The 12,817-nt window shown below is 37.9% G+C and overlaps 1 protein-coding gene across 1 annotated transcript in view; it reads right to left on the bottom strand.

Annotated features, from left to right (window-relative positions):
* LOC130877084 (leucine-rich repeat-containing protein 37A3-like) overlaps window positions 1-12,817 on the bottom strand; it is a 75,698-nt gene that overhangs the window by 21,215 nt on the left and 41,666 nt on the right. The window contains exon 9 of the mRNA XM_057773990.1: window positions 11,907-11,981. Within this exon, the coding sequence (XP_057629973.1) occupies window positions 11,907-11,981 (75 nt within the window). The remainder of the gene's footprint in view (window positions 1-11,906; window positions 11,982-12,817) is intronic.

Raw genomic sequence — 12,817 nt, 5'->3', positions numbered from 1 at the left:
ATTGAAAAGATTCGATTTGAACAAGAGACACCTCTTAATTAGAAGACATGAGAAATCATCAAACAGCATGGCCACTTAATCTGAACTAACCTATAAAACTAATAAATGCTTTTTTCACTTGACTAGATATAACTTGCCAAAAGGGAATGTTCCCAATATTAGGGTTGCAGAAGGGTTTTATTCCTGTCTTTTCAGGAGAATAAAGGTATACAGCTAAGGAATCTGAAGACCACTGGACAAATGAGACCTCTGAAGAAAAAGGACAGACAAATCATCCAGAAAAAAAAATGTCTCAAGAAAAGGAGTATATTAGCCCATTGGTATACCACATTTCCAGCAGGATAAATTTTCATGAATCTTCCCAAATATTTCTTTCTGTTATTCTTTTCAGATATATAATGAAAATGATCTTTTGGTAATCCCAGTTTAATTAAAGATTAAAGCTGGCTTTGGAGTTCAAGTGTGGCTCTCTTTCTCTAAACCCATGCATGCTTATTAAAGTGAAGTCCAAAATCTCTGTCTCATGTCAGAAGAGTCTCCTGATATAAGACAGAAGAAAAAGAAATATTCACAAACTATTTTATATTGCTACTAATCTCATATTCTTTTGGTTTTATTTTAAACTTTTTGTCATGATATTAATGGTCATATAGAGTACTAATTTGTTCTAGAAAAAGGTTTCATCTATCTTCTTATACATGACTTTGGGTTTGAGTCTTTGTCAGTTTTCTATAGTGAACCATGAGCATAACTAACAGAGACCTCAGGAACTTCCCAAAAGGAGGATGGGGTCCCGCAATGACCATTCTTCCAGGACTTTGATAACATCACTAAGCAAAAAAAAAAAAAAAAAACAAACAAACAAAAAAACAAAACAAACAAACAAAAAAAACCCCAAAGATCGGCTTTGGACTACAAATTTCTCTGATCAATTTCAAAGTGGCTAGCTGAGATGACAGAACCTAACATACTATTCAAGCCAGGACTTGAGACAAGCCCTGCCCTTTCCCATTATGTAGAGAATGGACAACAAATGATAAAGCTATCTCTCTCAGGACTTGACAATTAACCAAAAATTTTGTTTCAGTATCTCCTAAAGTTACCGTCATTCACAAACAACAGGAAGTGACTTTAAGAATATGATGCCCACATTCCTAAGAAGTGGGGTAGGTGGTTTTTTGTTGTTCAATGGGTTATGGATACTTGTCATTGTTTAGGGGGACTAGTTACAAGTTGTTTTGGTATTGGTAAGAAGAAAAGCTAAACAAAGGACAACTAGATTCAAGGTTTTTGTTTTGAAAAGAAAAAAGGGAGGATTAGATATGATAAGATAAAAGCAACTATTAGTTTTAAAAGTTTACATTGGAGTTTTGTATTTTATATACAAATTTTATATATTGATACAAATTTGAGATTAATTTTGTTAACACAGCCTGTATATACATTTCTAATCTTGTTCAAGGTGTTGTACCTATATAGCTCATTTAACAATGTAATGAAAATTTCTAGTCCTTGGAAGTATTACTACTATCTGCTTAGGATAACAAGGAAATGCAGGTTAGTAATTAGTCATCTCTTACAACTGAACTTGTAGTCACATCAGGTATGTTTTCAAGTTCAAACAGATACATTTTAAATAGGTCATCTTTAAACACTTCAGAGATCTGCAGAATATGGCATTTAAGATGTTTTAATAACTGCTGTGGGAGCTCTTTTGACCAATAGCCTTTAAGATATCAGCCCACTTGGGCAACTGCAGCTGTAAAGCGTGTGTTCACTCTCTTCAGGCTCTCACTTCCGGCTGCTAGACTCAATTCCTGTTCCCCATTCATACGGAGGACTGTGATCCAAGACAGGGATCTGTGAGTCTCCCTGAATAAATAACCCTTTATTATATGTAATTCTGAACTAGTGTGAGATTATTTTGTAACTTCCATCATCATATCTGGTATCCGAATGTGCAGACCAGTCCACACTTTATGGGATCAGTTTGCCAGCTGAGTGGCGCATTGGACACTGACTCTCCTGCCCGTGGCCCTAGCTGGCACTCAGATGGAGCAGGCTGCTGCTCAGCACTCCCTAGCTCATGACTGACATGCTGCCACTGGGTGCATTACATGCTGGCCTACAGACTTTACAGGCTAATAGACAGCTATTTGAGGAGACCAACACTATGAAGAGGGATAGCATAAACTTGACAAAATTATCTGAAAGAATTTGTGTTGCTGAATTTAACAATTGGAAACTTTAGAAAAGTTATGATAGATTAATGATAAGATATCTCTCCAGGAATGTAATATGCACACAATCAAAATTTGTCCAAGGGGGGGGGGCTGGAGAGATGGCTCAGACGTTAAGGACACTGACTGTTCTTCCAGAGGTCCTGAGTTCAATTCTCAGCAACCACATGGTGGCTCACAACCATCTAAAATGAGATCTGATGCCCTCTTCTGGCATGCAGGCATACATGGAGGCAGAACACTGTATTGTATATGTAATAAATAAAATCTTAAAAAAAATTGTCCAAGGATGAGACGATATTTTTATTGGACAAGTTTCATACCTTGAAATTCTCAGTGAGGGCATTAGAACAAAACACTGGACAGGAGATTCAGACTTTACAAAAGGCAGTAGTAAAAAGATTTGAAAAGATTAAGGAATTTATTGAAATTGATGAGCAGCAACAGAAGGTACAAGGACAGGATTTAGCCTCATCAGTTCATGCCAGATCCCGGGATGACTTACACAGTGTTTTAACTGCATATCCAGTAATTTTATTGGAAAGACCATCTGGCACAAAGTACCCTAAGGTAGTCAAAGAATATGCATGGGAACCAACATGGATGAGCAATCTAAAAGAAATAAAAACAAGCAACTGTTTCTTATGGGCTACGCTCACCTTTTTGTCAGGGAAATGGTGAAGATGCAGGCTTTAAGCACTAAGGCTCTCCAAACAACTGGCTTCAATTAATCTCAGCAGTCCTAGAAGATGGACCTCAGGGGCTTTGGAAGTGTTATTTGAAGAAGAGGCAAAAATTTTAGAACAACAGGGGGAAACAAAAAGATTTGAGACTTCCCAGGATCAAATTCTTGGCAAGGGTCATTACTCTAATCCTCAGGAACAAGCTCACTGCGATGAACATAGGGAACCTATGTTCCTACGTAGCACAACAGCTTTAAATGCTCGGGACAGGATTCAGGAAATAGGGAAAAATTGAGTCATATATTAGGGTTAAATAGGGCCAGAGAGAACCCTTTAGTGACTTCTTACAAAGATTAACTAAGGCTATACAAGTAGGAGTGACAGACCCTGAAGCTAGACATGTACTTATTGAATCTTTGACTTTTGAAAATGTCAACTTAGAAAGTAGGAAGATTCTTGGCCTTTAAAGGTCAGATCAGCACCCATAGATGAATGGATATTGTATATAATGAATGTTGAAACATTTGACTATAGCACTGAGGATTGGGTAGGAGAAGTGATTTCCAATGAGGGGACACCAGAATGCCAAATGTTTTAATTGTAGTAGAATAGGACATCTAAGAAGGGACTGTAGACAAGGAATTCCAAGGAATAATGTCTGCTCTAGGAATGAAAAGGATAGGAGGACTCAGCCTTCTGGTATATGTAGGAGGTGTGGCAAAGGCTGACATGGGACTAATGAATGTAGGTCGGCAAGAGACAGACAAGGTAACCTGACACCACTGGGAAACTCCTTGGAGGGCCTCTCACAGGCTCCGATATCAAACAAAGTCCAGTCATTCCCAGTTACTGTGGACAACATGTCTCACCAGGAAAATTAATCCAGTGCCTATTGTAAAAATACCATACTGTTCTGGATGATGGAATAAACAAGGAGGATGAATCAAAAACTCCAGGAGGAAATAGGAAACATATTTTGGTAGATTTCTATAAGCGATCTAAGACAAAGCTATAAGTGTTTATAAATGACATTGTAATTGAAGGATGGCTAGACATGGGTACAGATGTGAGTATCATTACTCCAGAATCTTGGCATCCAGATTGGCCTCTTCAAGAGCCAGATATTCAATTCCTATGGAATTGGAACCCTATCTCAAGTTAAACAAAGCATGAGGTGGGTTGAATTCATAGGGCCAGAAGAATAGAAAGGAAAGCTGAGGCCATATGTAGCTAATACTGTAGTGAATTTATGGGGCCATGAGCTATTGCAGAAATGGAATACCCAGGTTAACGTTCCCACAGTCCCAAAAACTCATGTTTATGGGAAGGGTATTATAAGATATTATAAACAAAGGTCACCAGCCATTCCGGCTGTACAAGAAGACAAAGCAATTAGCAAACCTTCAGAAGTATTAAGGATCCTGCCTTTAAAATGGTTAAACTGAGAAACCAATATGGGTTAAACAATGTCCATTATTAGAAAAAAAGACCCCTGAAGGCTTTAAAATAGCTGATATAGGAGCAACTAGATATTTGCCATTTAAAGAATCAACCAGCCCTTGGAATACTTCTGTATTTGTTGTTAAAAAGAAATCTGGAAAATGGAGAATGGTGATAGATCTAAGGGCTATCAAAAAGGTTATTCAACCTATGGGCCCTCTACAATCTGGAATTCCTCTGCCTTCTCTGTTATCAAAGGGATGGCCTCTCAAAGTTATTGATTTAAAGGATTGTTTCTTCACTATACCTTTACAAGAAAAGGACAGAGAAAAGTTTGCCTTCACACTGCCTACATATAATAATCCTCAGCCTACTAGGAGATATCAATGGACCATTCTCACACAGGGAATGCTCAATAGCCCCACCGTGTGCCAATACTTTATTAGTCAGCAATTGGAAATAATATGCAAAGCCATTTCCTAAGTCTATAATCTACCATTACATGAACAATGTTTTGTTATCTGACTCAAATGCAGATACTTTAGAAGTAAAGAAAGTTTTGCCAAAATGGGGATTACAAATTGCTCCTTAAAAAATATAAAGAGGAAGCTGGGCGGTGGTGGCGCACGCCTTTAATCCCAGCACTTGGGAGGCAGAGGCAGGCGGATCTCTGTGAGTTCGAGACCAGCCTGGTCTACGAGAGCTAGTTCCAGGACAGGCTCCAAAACCACAGAGAAACCCTGTCTCGAAAAACCAAAAAAAATAAAAAAAATAAAAAAAAAATAAAGAGGAGATTCTGTTAATTACCTAGGTTACAAAATAGGTTTACAGAAAATTAGAACACAAAAGGCATAAATTAGGAGAGACCGACTGCGGACTCTTAATGACTTTCAAAGATTATAGGAAACATTTCCAGTCTATAACCGGCTGTTAAGATAACACCTGATCTAATAGTTCATTTAAACAAAACCTTAGATGGTGATAAACACTTAAATAGTCCCAGAGAATTAATAGCTGAAGCAGAGAAAAAACTGATGGTCATTGAAGAGAAATTACAGGAGGCACACGTGGATAGAGTGAATTCAAATCTTAATTGTATTCTAGTCACATTGCCTTCCAGAATTTCCCCTATGGAAATTTTAATGCAGAGGGAAGATATTATCTTTGAATGGATCTTTTTACCACATAAACCAAGAAAAAAGTTAAAAACTTATGTGGAAAAAGCCTCTGAATTAATTATAAAAGGAAAATTGAGACTTCGTCAACTAGCAGGTATAGATAGAACCAGCAGAGATTATAGTTCCTTTTACTGCTGATGAAACTAAAAAATTATTGCAAGACAATGAACCAGGGAAAAGAGCTTATGCTATTTTTTGGGAGGAATTAATAGCAATTATCCCTAAAGTGATAGAATCAGCCTTATAAAGAGAATTTCTTGGTTTCTTCCCTGAACTGTACATAATGCAACAATAACTGGAACTCATACATTTTATAATGATGCAAATAAATCAGGGAAGGCAGGTTACAAATCAGAAGAATTAAGTAAGGCAGAAAAAAGCCCTTATTATTCTGTCCAAAAGGCAGAGTTGTATGCTATTCTCATGGTACAAAGGGATTTTTAAAGCACCTCTCAATATAGTTACTGATTCGCAATATGCAGAAAGAATTGTATTGCATATTGAAACAGCTGAATTTATACCAGATGATAAAGAATTGATTTCATTATTCATTCAGGTGCAAGATATAATCAGGAATAGGCTTTGTCCTATATACATAACACACATCCGATCCCATACTGGTCTGCCAGGTCCTCTTGCTCAAGGTAACGCAGAAATTGATCAATTATTGATTGGAGGTGTGCTGAAAGTCTCAGAATTTCATAAGAAACATCATGTCAACAGCAAAGGTTTAAAGAAAGTTTTCTATTACATAGCAACAAGCTAAGGAGATTATAAAAAAATGTCTTACTTGCTCTTTCTATAACCTAACACCATTACCTTCAGGGAGTAACCAAAAGTGTGCTCAAAGGAATGAGATCTGGCAGATGGATGTGTTCCACTTTACAGAATTTGGAAAATTAAAATATGTCCACCACACCATTGACAGTTATATAGGTTTTCAATTGGCAACTGCCTTGAGCTCAGAAAAGGCTGATTCAGTAATCATGCATTTATTAGAAGTTATGGCCATCATGAATATACCTGCACAAATAAAGACATATAATGGTCCTACATATGTGTCTAAGAAAATGAAACTGTTTTTTTGCTTATTATAATACAAAGCATATTACAGGTATACCAAACAATCCTATAGGTCAGGCAGTTATAGAAAGGTCAAATTATATTATAAAGGATATGCTAAACAAACAGAAAGGGATGGAAAATACTCCCAGAAATAGATTGCATAACTCTATTAACCTTGAATTTTCTTAATGTTAATGAGAAAGGAATGACAACAGCAGAGAGACATTGGATAATAGAAAAAAAATGCTGAATTAAATCAGCCAGTGTATTCCAAGGATGTGCTGACCTCACAATGGAAACCAGGAGATGTGCTACACTGGGGAAGAGTTTCACTCCTCTTTCCACAGGAGAAGAAAAGCTATGGATACCATCAAAATTAATTAAGATTCGGTTTGTAAAAGAGAAACCTCTTGAGAAAGAGAAATGACAGCTCATCCGTAGGGGTGGATAATCATACAGGCAGTAAACAAGCAAACAAAAAACCTCATAAGGGTTGGGGCAAGGTTCTGTTCTTGTCTTTGCAGGAAAATACTCATCTTCAAAGAGTCGAGAGACCTTGATGTCTAAAAATGAAAAGATAACTATCCAGAAAGGATCACCAAGCAAAGAGAAATCTCATTTGTGATGCTATATTATCTGCATGGTAAAATTTGATTATCTGGACATGTATACATTTCTACTTAAAAATACAACTAGCTTTAGAGATAGTCAATGGCTTTCCTTCTCTAAATCCAAGCATGTTGTTAAAAGAAAAATTCTGAATTTTTGTCTCATGTCAGGAGTCATCTGGTATGGGACAGAAAGAAGGTAGATTTTAAGGAAATATTTTACTTTTCTCCATGCTCATTTTTTTCTATATCATATCTTTCACTGAATATATGTCTATATGACTAATGTTTAAATTTTCAACAATGAACAGTAGATTTCCCTGCAGTAATCTTTGAAGCTTCTAGAAAGACTATGGGGTCCCACAATAACGACTCCACCTGGTTGATATGATGTCATGATGCTGATAGTGCTACTATGAGACCAGTTTTTGGGTACCAGCTGTGGAAATGGTGCACCTTCTTACAACATTCTGGCCAGAACTCCAAATAAGAACTTAAAAAAAAAAACAACAAAAAATAAACCCAACCCAATCAACTACTCAGAGACCATTTGCAATTATATAAAACAACAATCTTGCTTCTGGCTCTTGTTTCTGGCTGACAGACTCGGTTCCTGTTACCCATTCATGTAGAGGACTGTGATCTAGGACAGTGATCTGTGAGTCTCCCCTAAATAAATATTTATTATACATAATTCTTAACCTGTGTGGGCTTATTTTGTAACTTCTATTGTCGAGTAACATAGGTTCTTTTTTCTTTTTTTTTTTTATGACAATGAAACATGTATGCTCCTGGCAGCACCACTTTACCTCAGAGAAGATGATGGGAATATAAGAAACGCCACTTTGAGTTTGCTTTCTTTGTGGCAAAAGTAAGCTACTGGGTATGAAAGTACCCTTGTCTCAACTGCTGACAGTATGTTGTCCTAATGAGACAAACAGGACCCAAAAGAGAGTGACTGCCAAACCTTGCCCAGACAAGGTGGGACAGTTCTCCAAAAACCCAGTTTCATAGAAAAGTCTGTCAGATATTCTAGGCATGTAGGCTGAATATGGATGCCCCAACATTGCAGAAGAACTTTGGGTGACTGTCCAGGCAGCCAGCTGTTTCTGTCATTTCTCACATTTTTAGAAGTCACTTGCTTACATCTCCTGCTTACTCAGTTAATATTGGGTCTCTGCGGTAGTTGAAGACTAGATAGTTGTAGTTTTAAGTGTTTATGAGACTCAGAAAAGAAACTAAGGAACTATAAAGTATACAAGTTTGAGAGATATCAAGACAGTTTTAGATGGCAATGCAAGGTATGATAGAAAGTAAATTAGGTACAAGGTTTTGAACTCACCAAGCTAACATAGATAATGAGTATTTTCTCTGAATTTATTCAGTGCAAATGGACTAGACATTGTTGTTATATTTATTGCCTGTATATATTGTATACAGTTATTATACTTATTGTATATAATTTCTTATATTAATTATAACCTTCCTTTTTGTTTTAGACAATAAAATAATTGTAGTTATATTTCAATTGTATTTTAATAAATAAAGTTTGCCTGAAGACCTGAAAGTAAAACTAAACCACAAAAGACCAGGCAGTGGTGTCTCACACCTTTAATCCCAGCATTAGAGAGGAATATAAAGTGGGATGAAACAGGAAGGAATTCATGCTCTTTTAGTCTGATGATTTCTTAGAGATAAGAGCTCTCTAGCGGCTCAGCTGCTTTGCTTTTCTGATATTCAGGTTGGACCTCAATATCTGTATCTGGGTTTTTATTAATTGTACTACACTCCCAACTTGAATGAATAGATAAACACGAGGAACCAATACAGCTTTGACCTTCGGATGTTTGTACTACAACCCATTCAACCCCTAGAGACTCCTCCCATCTCTCTCCTTCTCCTTTCTCTTTCTCTTTCATGCATGTGTGTGAAACACACACCACAAAACAAGAGAAAAGCAAAGGACTGTAAAGACACAAAGTAAGAACAATATGGCCATAGTCTACTGTTTTCTGCCTATGGAAGGGTCTAACTCCAGTTCCAGAGGCAATGGGATGAGAGTCTCTGCCCAGTGTTCTCTGCTTTCAGATCCTTTCAGTGGATCAAAGCAGTGAAGAAAGGACTCTTGGAGCACTTGGTTAGTGAGCAGGTAGTCACTCATTTCCCCTTACACTTTTTTTCTTAATCATTTTATTATAACATTTTGTTTCCTTTTTCCAGTCAGTTATATACCTGTGATAGTACATGATTTCAGAACATCCAAGGGAAAAGGGGCCAGCCATTATCTTGGCTCTGATTTCAGCGTTCATGGTTTTTTTTTTTTTTTTTTTTTTTTTTTTGCACTAGAGGACTTGTAAAATAGTTAGTGGGTTCAAAATGCAGCTCTACCAAAAAAGACAGGGAGTTTAATGTCTAAATTGTCACTTTAATATAAACAGTCACTGGTGTTTCAGGTTGGGTCACCATATTCCTGCACTGACTCATTGTCCTTATCTTCAGAGGTGGAGACTGAATGCCTTTGGGATGCACTGGGATTCTAGTGTTGCTGCTGTGTTTTCTGATCTTGCTACTTTCTTTCCTGCCTGCAGTATGCTCCTCTTTGGAATCACCAGGATGAAGTGCCATCTCTTGTCACACAGGGGTGGCTGCAGTGCTGACACTTCTGCTCCAGGTCCTTCTCATCTTCCTCAAAAACCTGCATTTCTCTGTAAGCACATCTCCATGGACACTGCTACGTAGTGATTCTTCAGGCATCTGAGTGGGGTGTTAAAGAAGCCCCTCATGGTTCTTATCAGGCTGGAGAAGGCATGCACTGTGCATCACCTGACCACGAGCATGTTGTTAATGGAATCTGGAGCAGCTTCCACTGAATCTTTAGAAAACTCATTTGGAAAACTGTCACCTGCCTCCTGGGAGATTTTCTCCCTAGAACCAGAACCAGAGAACCATGGAGGTACTTGTGCTACCTTACCCAAGAGGAAAATGTCACAGGCAGAGATCATGCCAGGCAGGTAGCCACTGCCTGGTCCTTTGCAGTGAAGGGCCAGGGTATAGCACTGGCCAGGGCATGCTGGAAAGAAAGGGAGAGGCAACGCTTGCTGCTGAAGAAAACTCTGACTACTTGGTTGTCCTCTGCAAGACTTCCAGGCTGGTTATCCTCCAAACTATTATCCCCATGTCATTCTTACCCACCTGAGCTGCAGTTCCAACAGAGGGTAACTCAGAGATTTCTTGTGTAAGCCACCAAAAAGCACACGCTATAGAAGAAACACTGCTAGAGTGCATCATACATAAAAATTAAAAAACATGTGCTCTTCATACTAGTGAAAATGCAAGTCATGCCAGAGAAGCGGTACTTACTAAACACATACATGGAAGAAAGGACTTGCATGCAGAGTAAAGAAAACAACTCATTCAGCAAGGTGGCTCCGTGGATTAAGGGCATTTGCAATACTCAGAACCTACATGGTGGAAGGAGACTTTTGGAAGTTGTCTATGAATCTTCACATGAGTATCACAGCATGTACTTACCACACACATTCACAAACACAAATACATGCATACAAAATAAAGAAAAAGAGATTCTTAGTAAAAAAAATGTATATGGTGGCAAAAGCCTGTAAAGTCAGAGAAGACACAATTCAGGAGGCAAAGGCAGAATGGTAGCAAGTTCAAAGGCAACCTGGCCTATATAAAAGAGACCCTGTCTCAAAGACAAACTAAAACCAAAGCTCAGCAAGAACAAAAACATCTATACGGACACAGATTCAAATACCCAGCACTAGGATATATCTGAGTACAACTAGACAGTCCACAGCACCCATTATTAAGTAAATGCAAATCAGATTACAAGGACACAAACATTACTAGGTATCAGCTAGTAGAAAGGCAACTTTTTGTTGTTGTTGAGACAGGGTCTCATATGTATCCCAGGCTAGTCAGAAACTACTTATGCAGTCAAAGACACCTTAATCTGCTATTCTCCTGCTTCCTCGCCATAAGTGCTGGGAAGGACAGGTATTTACCACCATGCCTGGTTTATATAAACCCAGGGCATCATGATGCTGGACAAACATTCTACTAACTGAGTACACCCTCAATTCAGGTAAATGCCTTAAGGAAAACTGAAAAATTAAGTGAATGGAGCAACTGCCATGCACTGCTGACGAGATATACTAAGAATCACACCCAGTGAGAGAAGACAGATACAAATGGCCACACACTATGAAATGTCTTTTATGAGAAATTCTGGAAAAGAAAAACTATAGGCTCAGAAATAAGAGTAGTGATGGATTAAAGGGTGAGAGGAGTGACTAAAAAGGCACAGGAGGCCTTTGAACTTTTATTATTATGTTGTGTGTTGTTTGAGCACTTGTGGAGGTAAGAAGACATCCTTGTCGAGTTGACTTTCTCCGTCCTCAATGTAGTTTCTAGGAATTAAACTCAGGTCACCAGGCTTTCATAGAATTATGCATTGAGCCATCTCACTGCCCATGATGGGCCTTTTGGGGATGATAGAGCTTGCATAGTTACCTAAGCTCTGTAGCAGTAGTTAGCTAACTATGATTTGAACTTAATTGCATGAAATTTTTATCTCAACAATCCTGACAAGAAATTGATAAGACAAAAAACTAGCATAAAACAAATACTTAAAAGAGCTAGGTGAACTTATCCTAAGAAAATAAACCTTACAGCTGTTCCAGTTGCAGGGTCATCATGAGAATGTTCCCAAGCGTTGTCAGCTGTACTTGTGTTGTCCCCAGGTCTCTGAAGGAGAGAAAGATTTCATGAGGAGCCATTTTCATCGCAAGTGGTTACTTACATTCTGGCTTTCCTATAAAAGTATCTATCTCAGGAGTAAGTAAGCCCATCAGAGAAGAAACTTCTATAGGGCTTACTATATCTAGTGCTACTTATATCATCCACTTAATGAGATGGCATTGAATAGAATCTATCTTCTTACCTTTCATTTTCATATTGCATTTACCATATAACTACTACTTCATATTTTATGTTCTTTTATTATATATATATATATACATATATATATATTTCTCTGCTTTCTGAGATGATATATTCATCTCTCTTATCAATTTATTTTGTACATATATGTATCTGTGTATCTACGTAGGTGCACATGAATGTATGGGGGTGCCATGGAAGACAGAAAAGGGGATTGAATCTCTTGGGGCTGGAGTTATAGTGTATTGTGAGCTACCCACATGGGTGTTAGGATTCAAATGCAAGTCCTCAAATAGAGCAGCAAAAGGTCTCGACCACAGATACCAGCTTCATCTACATTGCATATCTCTCTATGATCTTCAATACTGGTTTTCCCCAGGCTGAATGTCTTGCCCATTATTTATCTTATCTTCATCCTTCTCTTTGTTAGTAACTTTTGAAAGGATTCAGTTTATTTTAAATTGTGTGTATATGAGTCTGTGTGGGGGAATCTGTACGTGAGTATAGGTGTCTATGAGGGTCAGAAGCATCAGATTCTTCCAGAGCTAAAAACAAAGGCAGTTATGATCAGCCACCTTGGGTGCTGGAAATCAAACTCAGGTTCTCTGTAAGACTAGCAGACACTCTTCTTAATTGCTGAG

This window comes from Chionomys nivalis, chromosome 7 (assembly GCF_950005125.1).
Source record: "Chionomys nivalis chromosome 7, mChiNiv1.1, whole genome shotgun sequence".
NCBI classification, from domain to species: Eukaryota; Metazoa; Chordata; class Mammalia; order Rodentia; family Cricetidae; genus Chionomys; species Chionomys nivalis.
The sequence above is the reverse complement of the archived record's forward strand: the minus strand, read 5'-3'. Positions and strand labels throughout refer to the sequence as shown.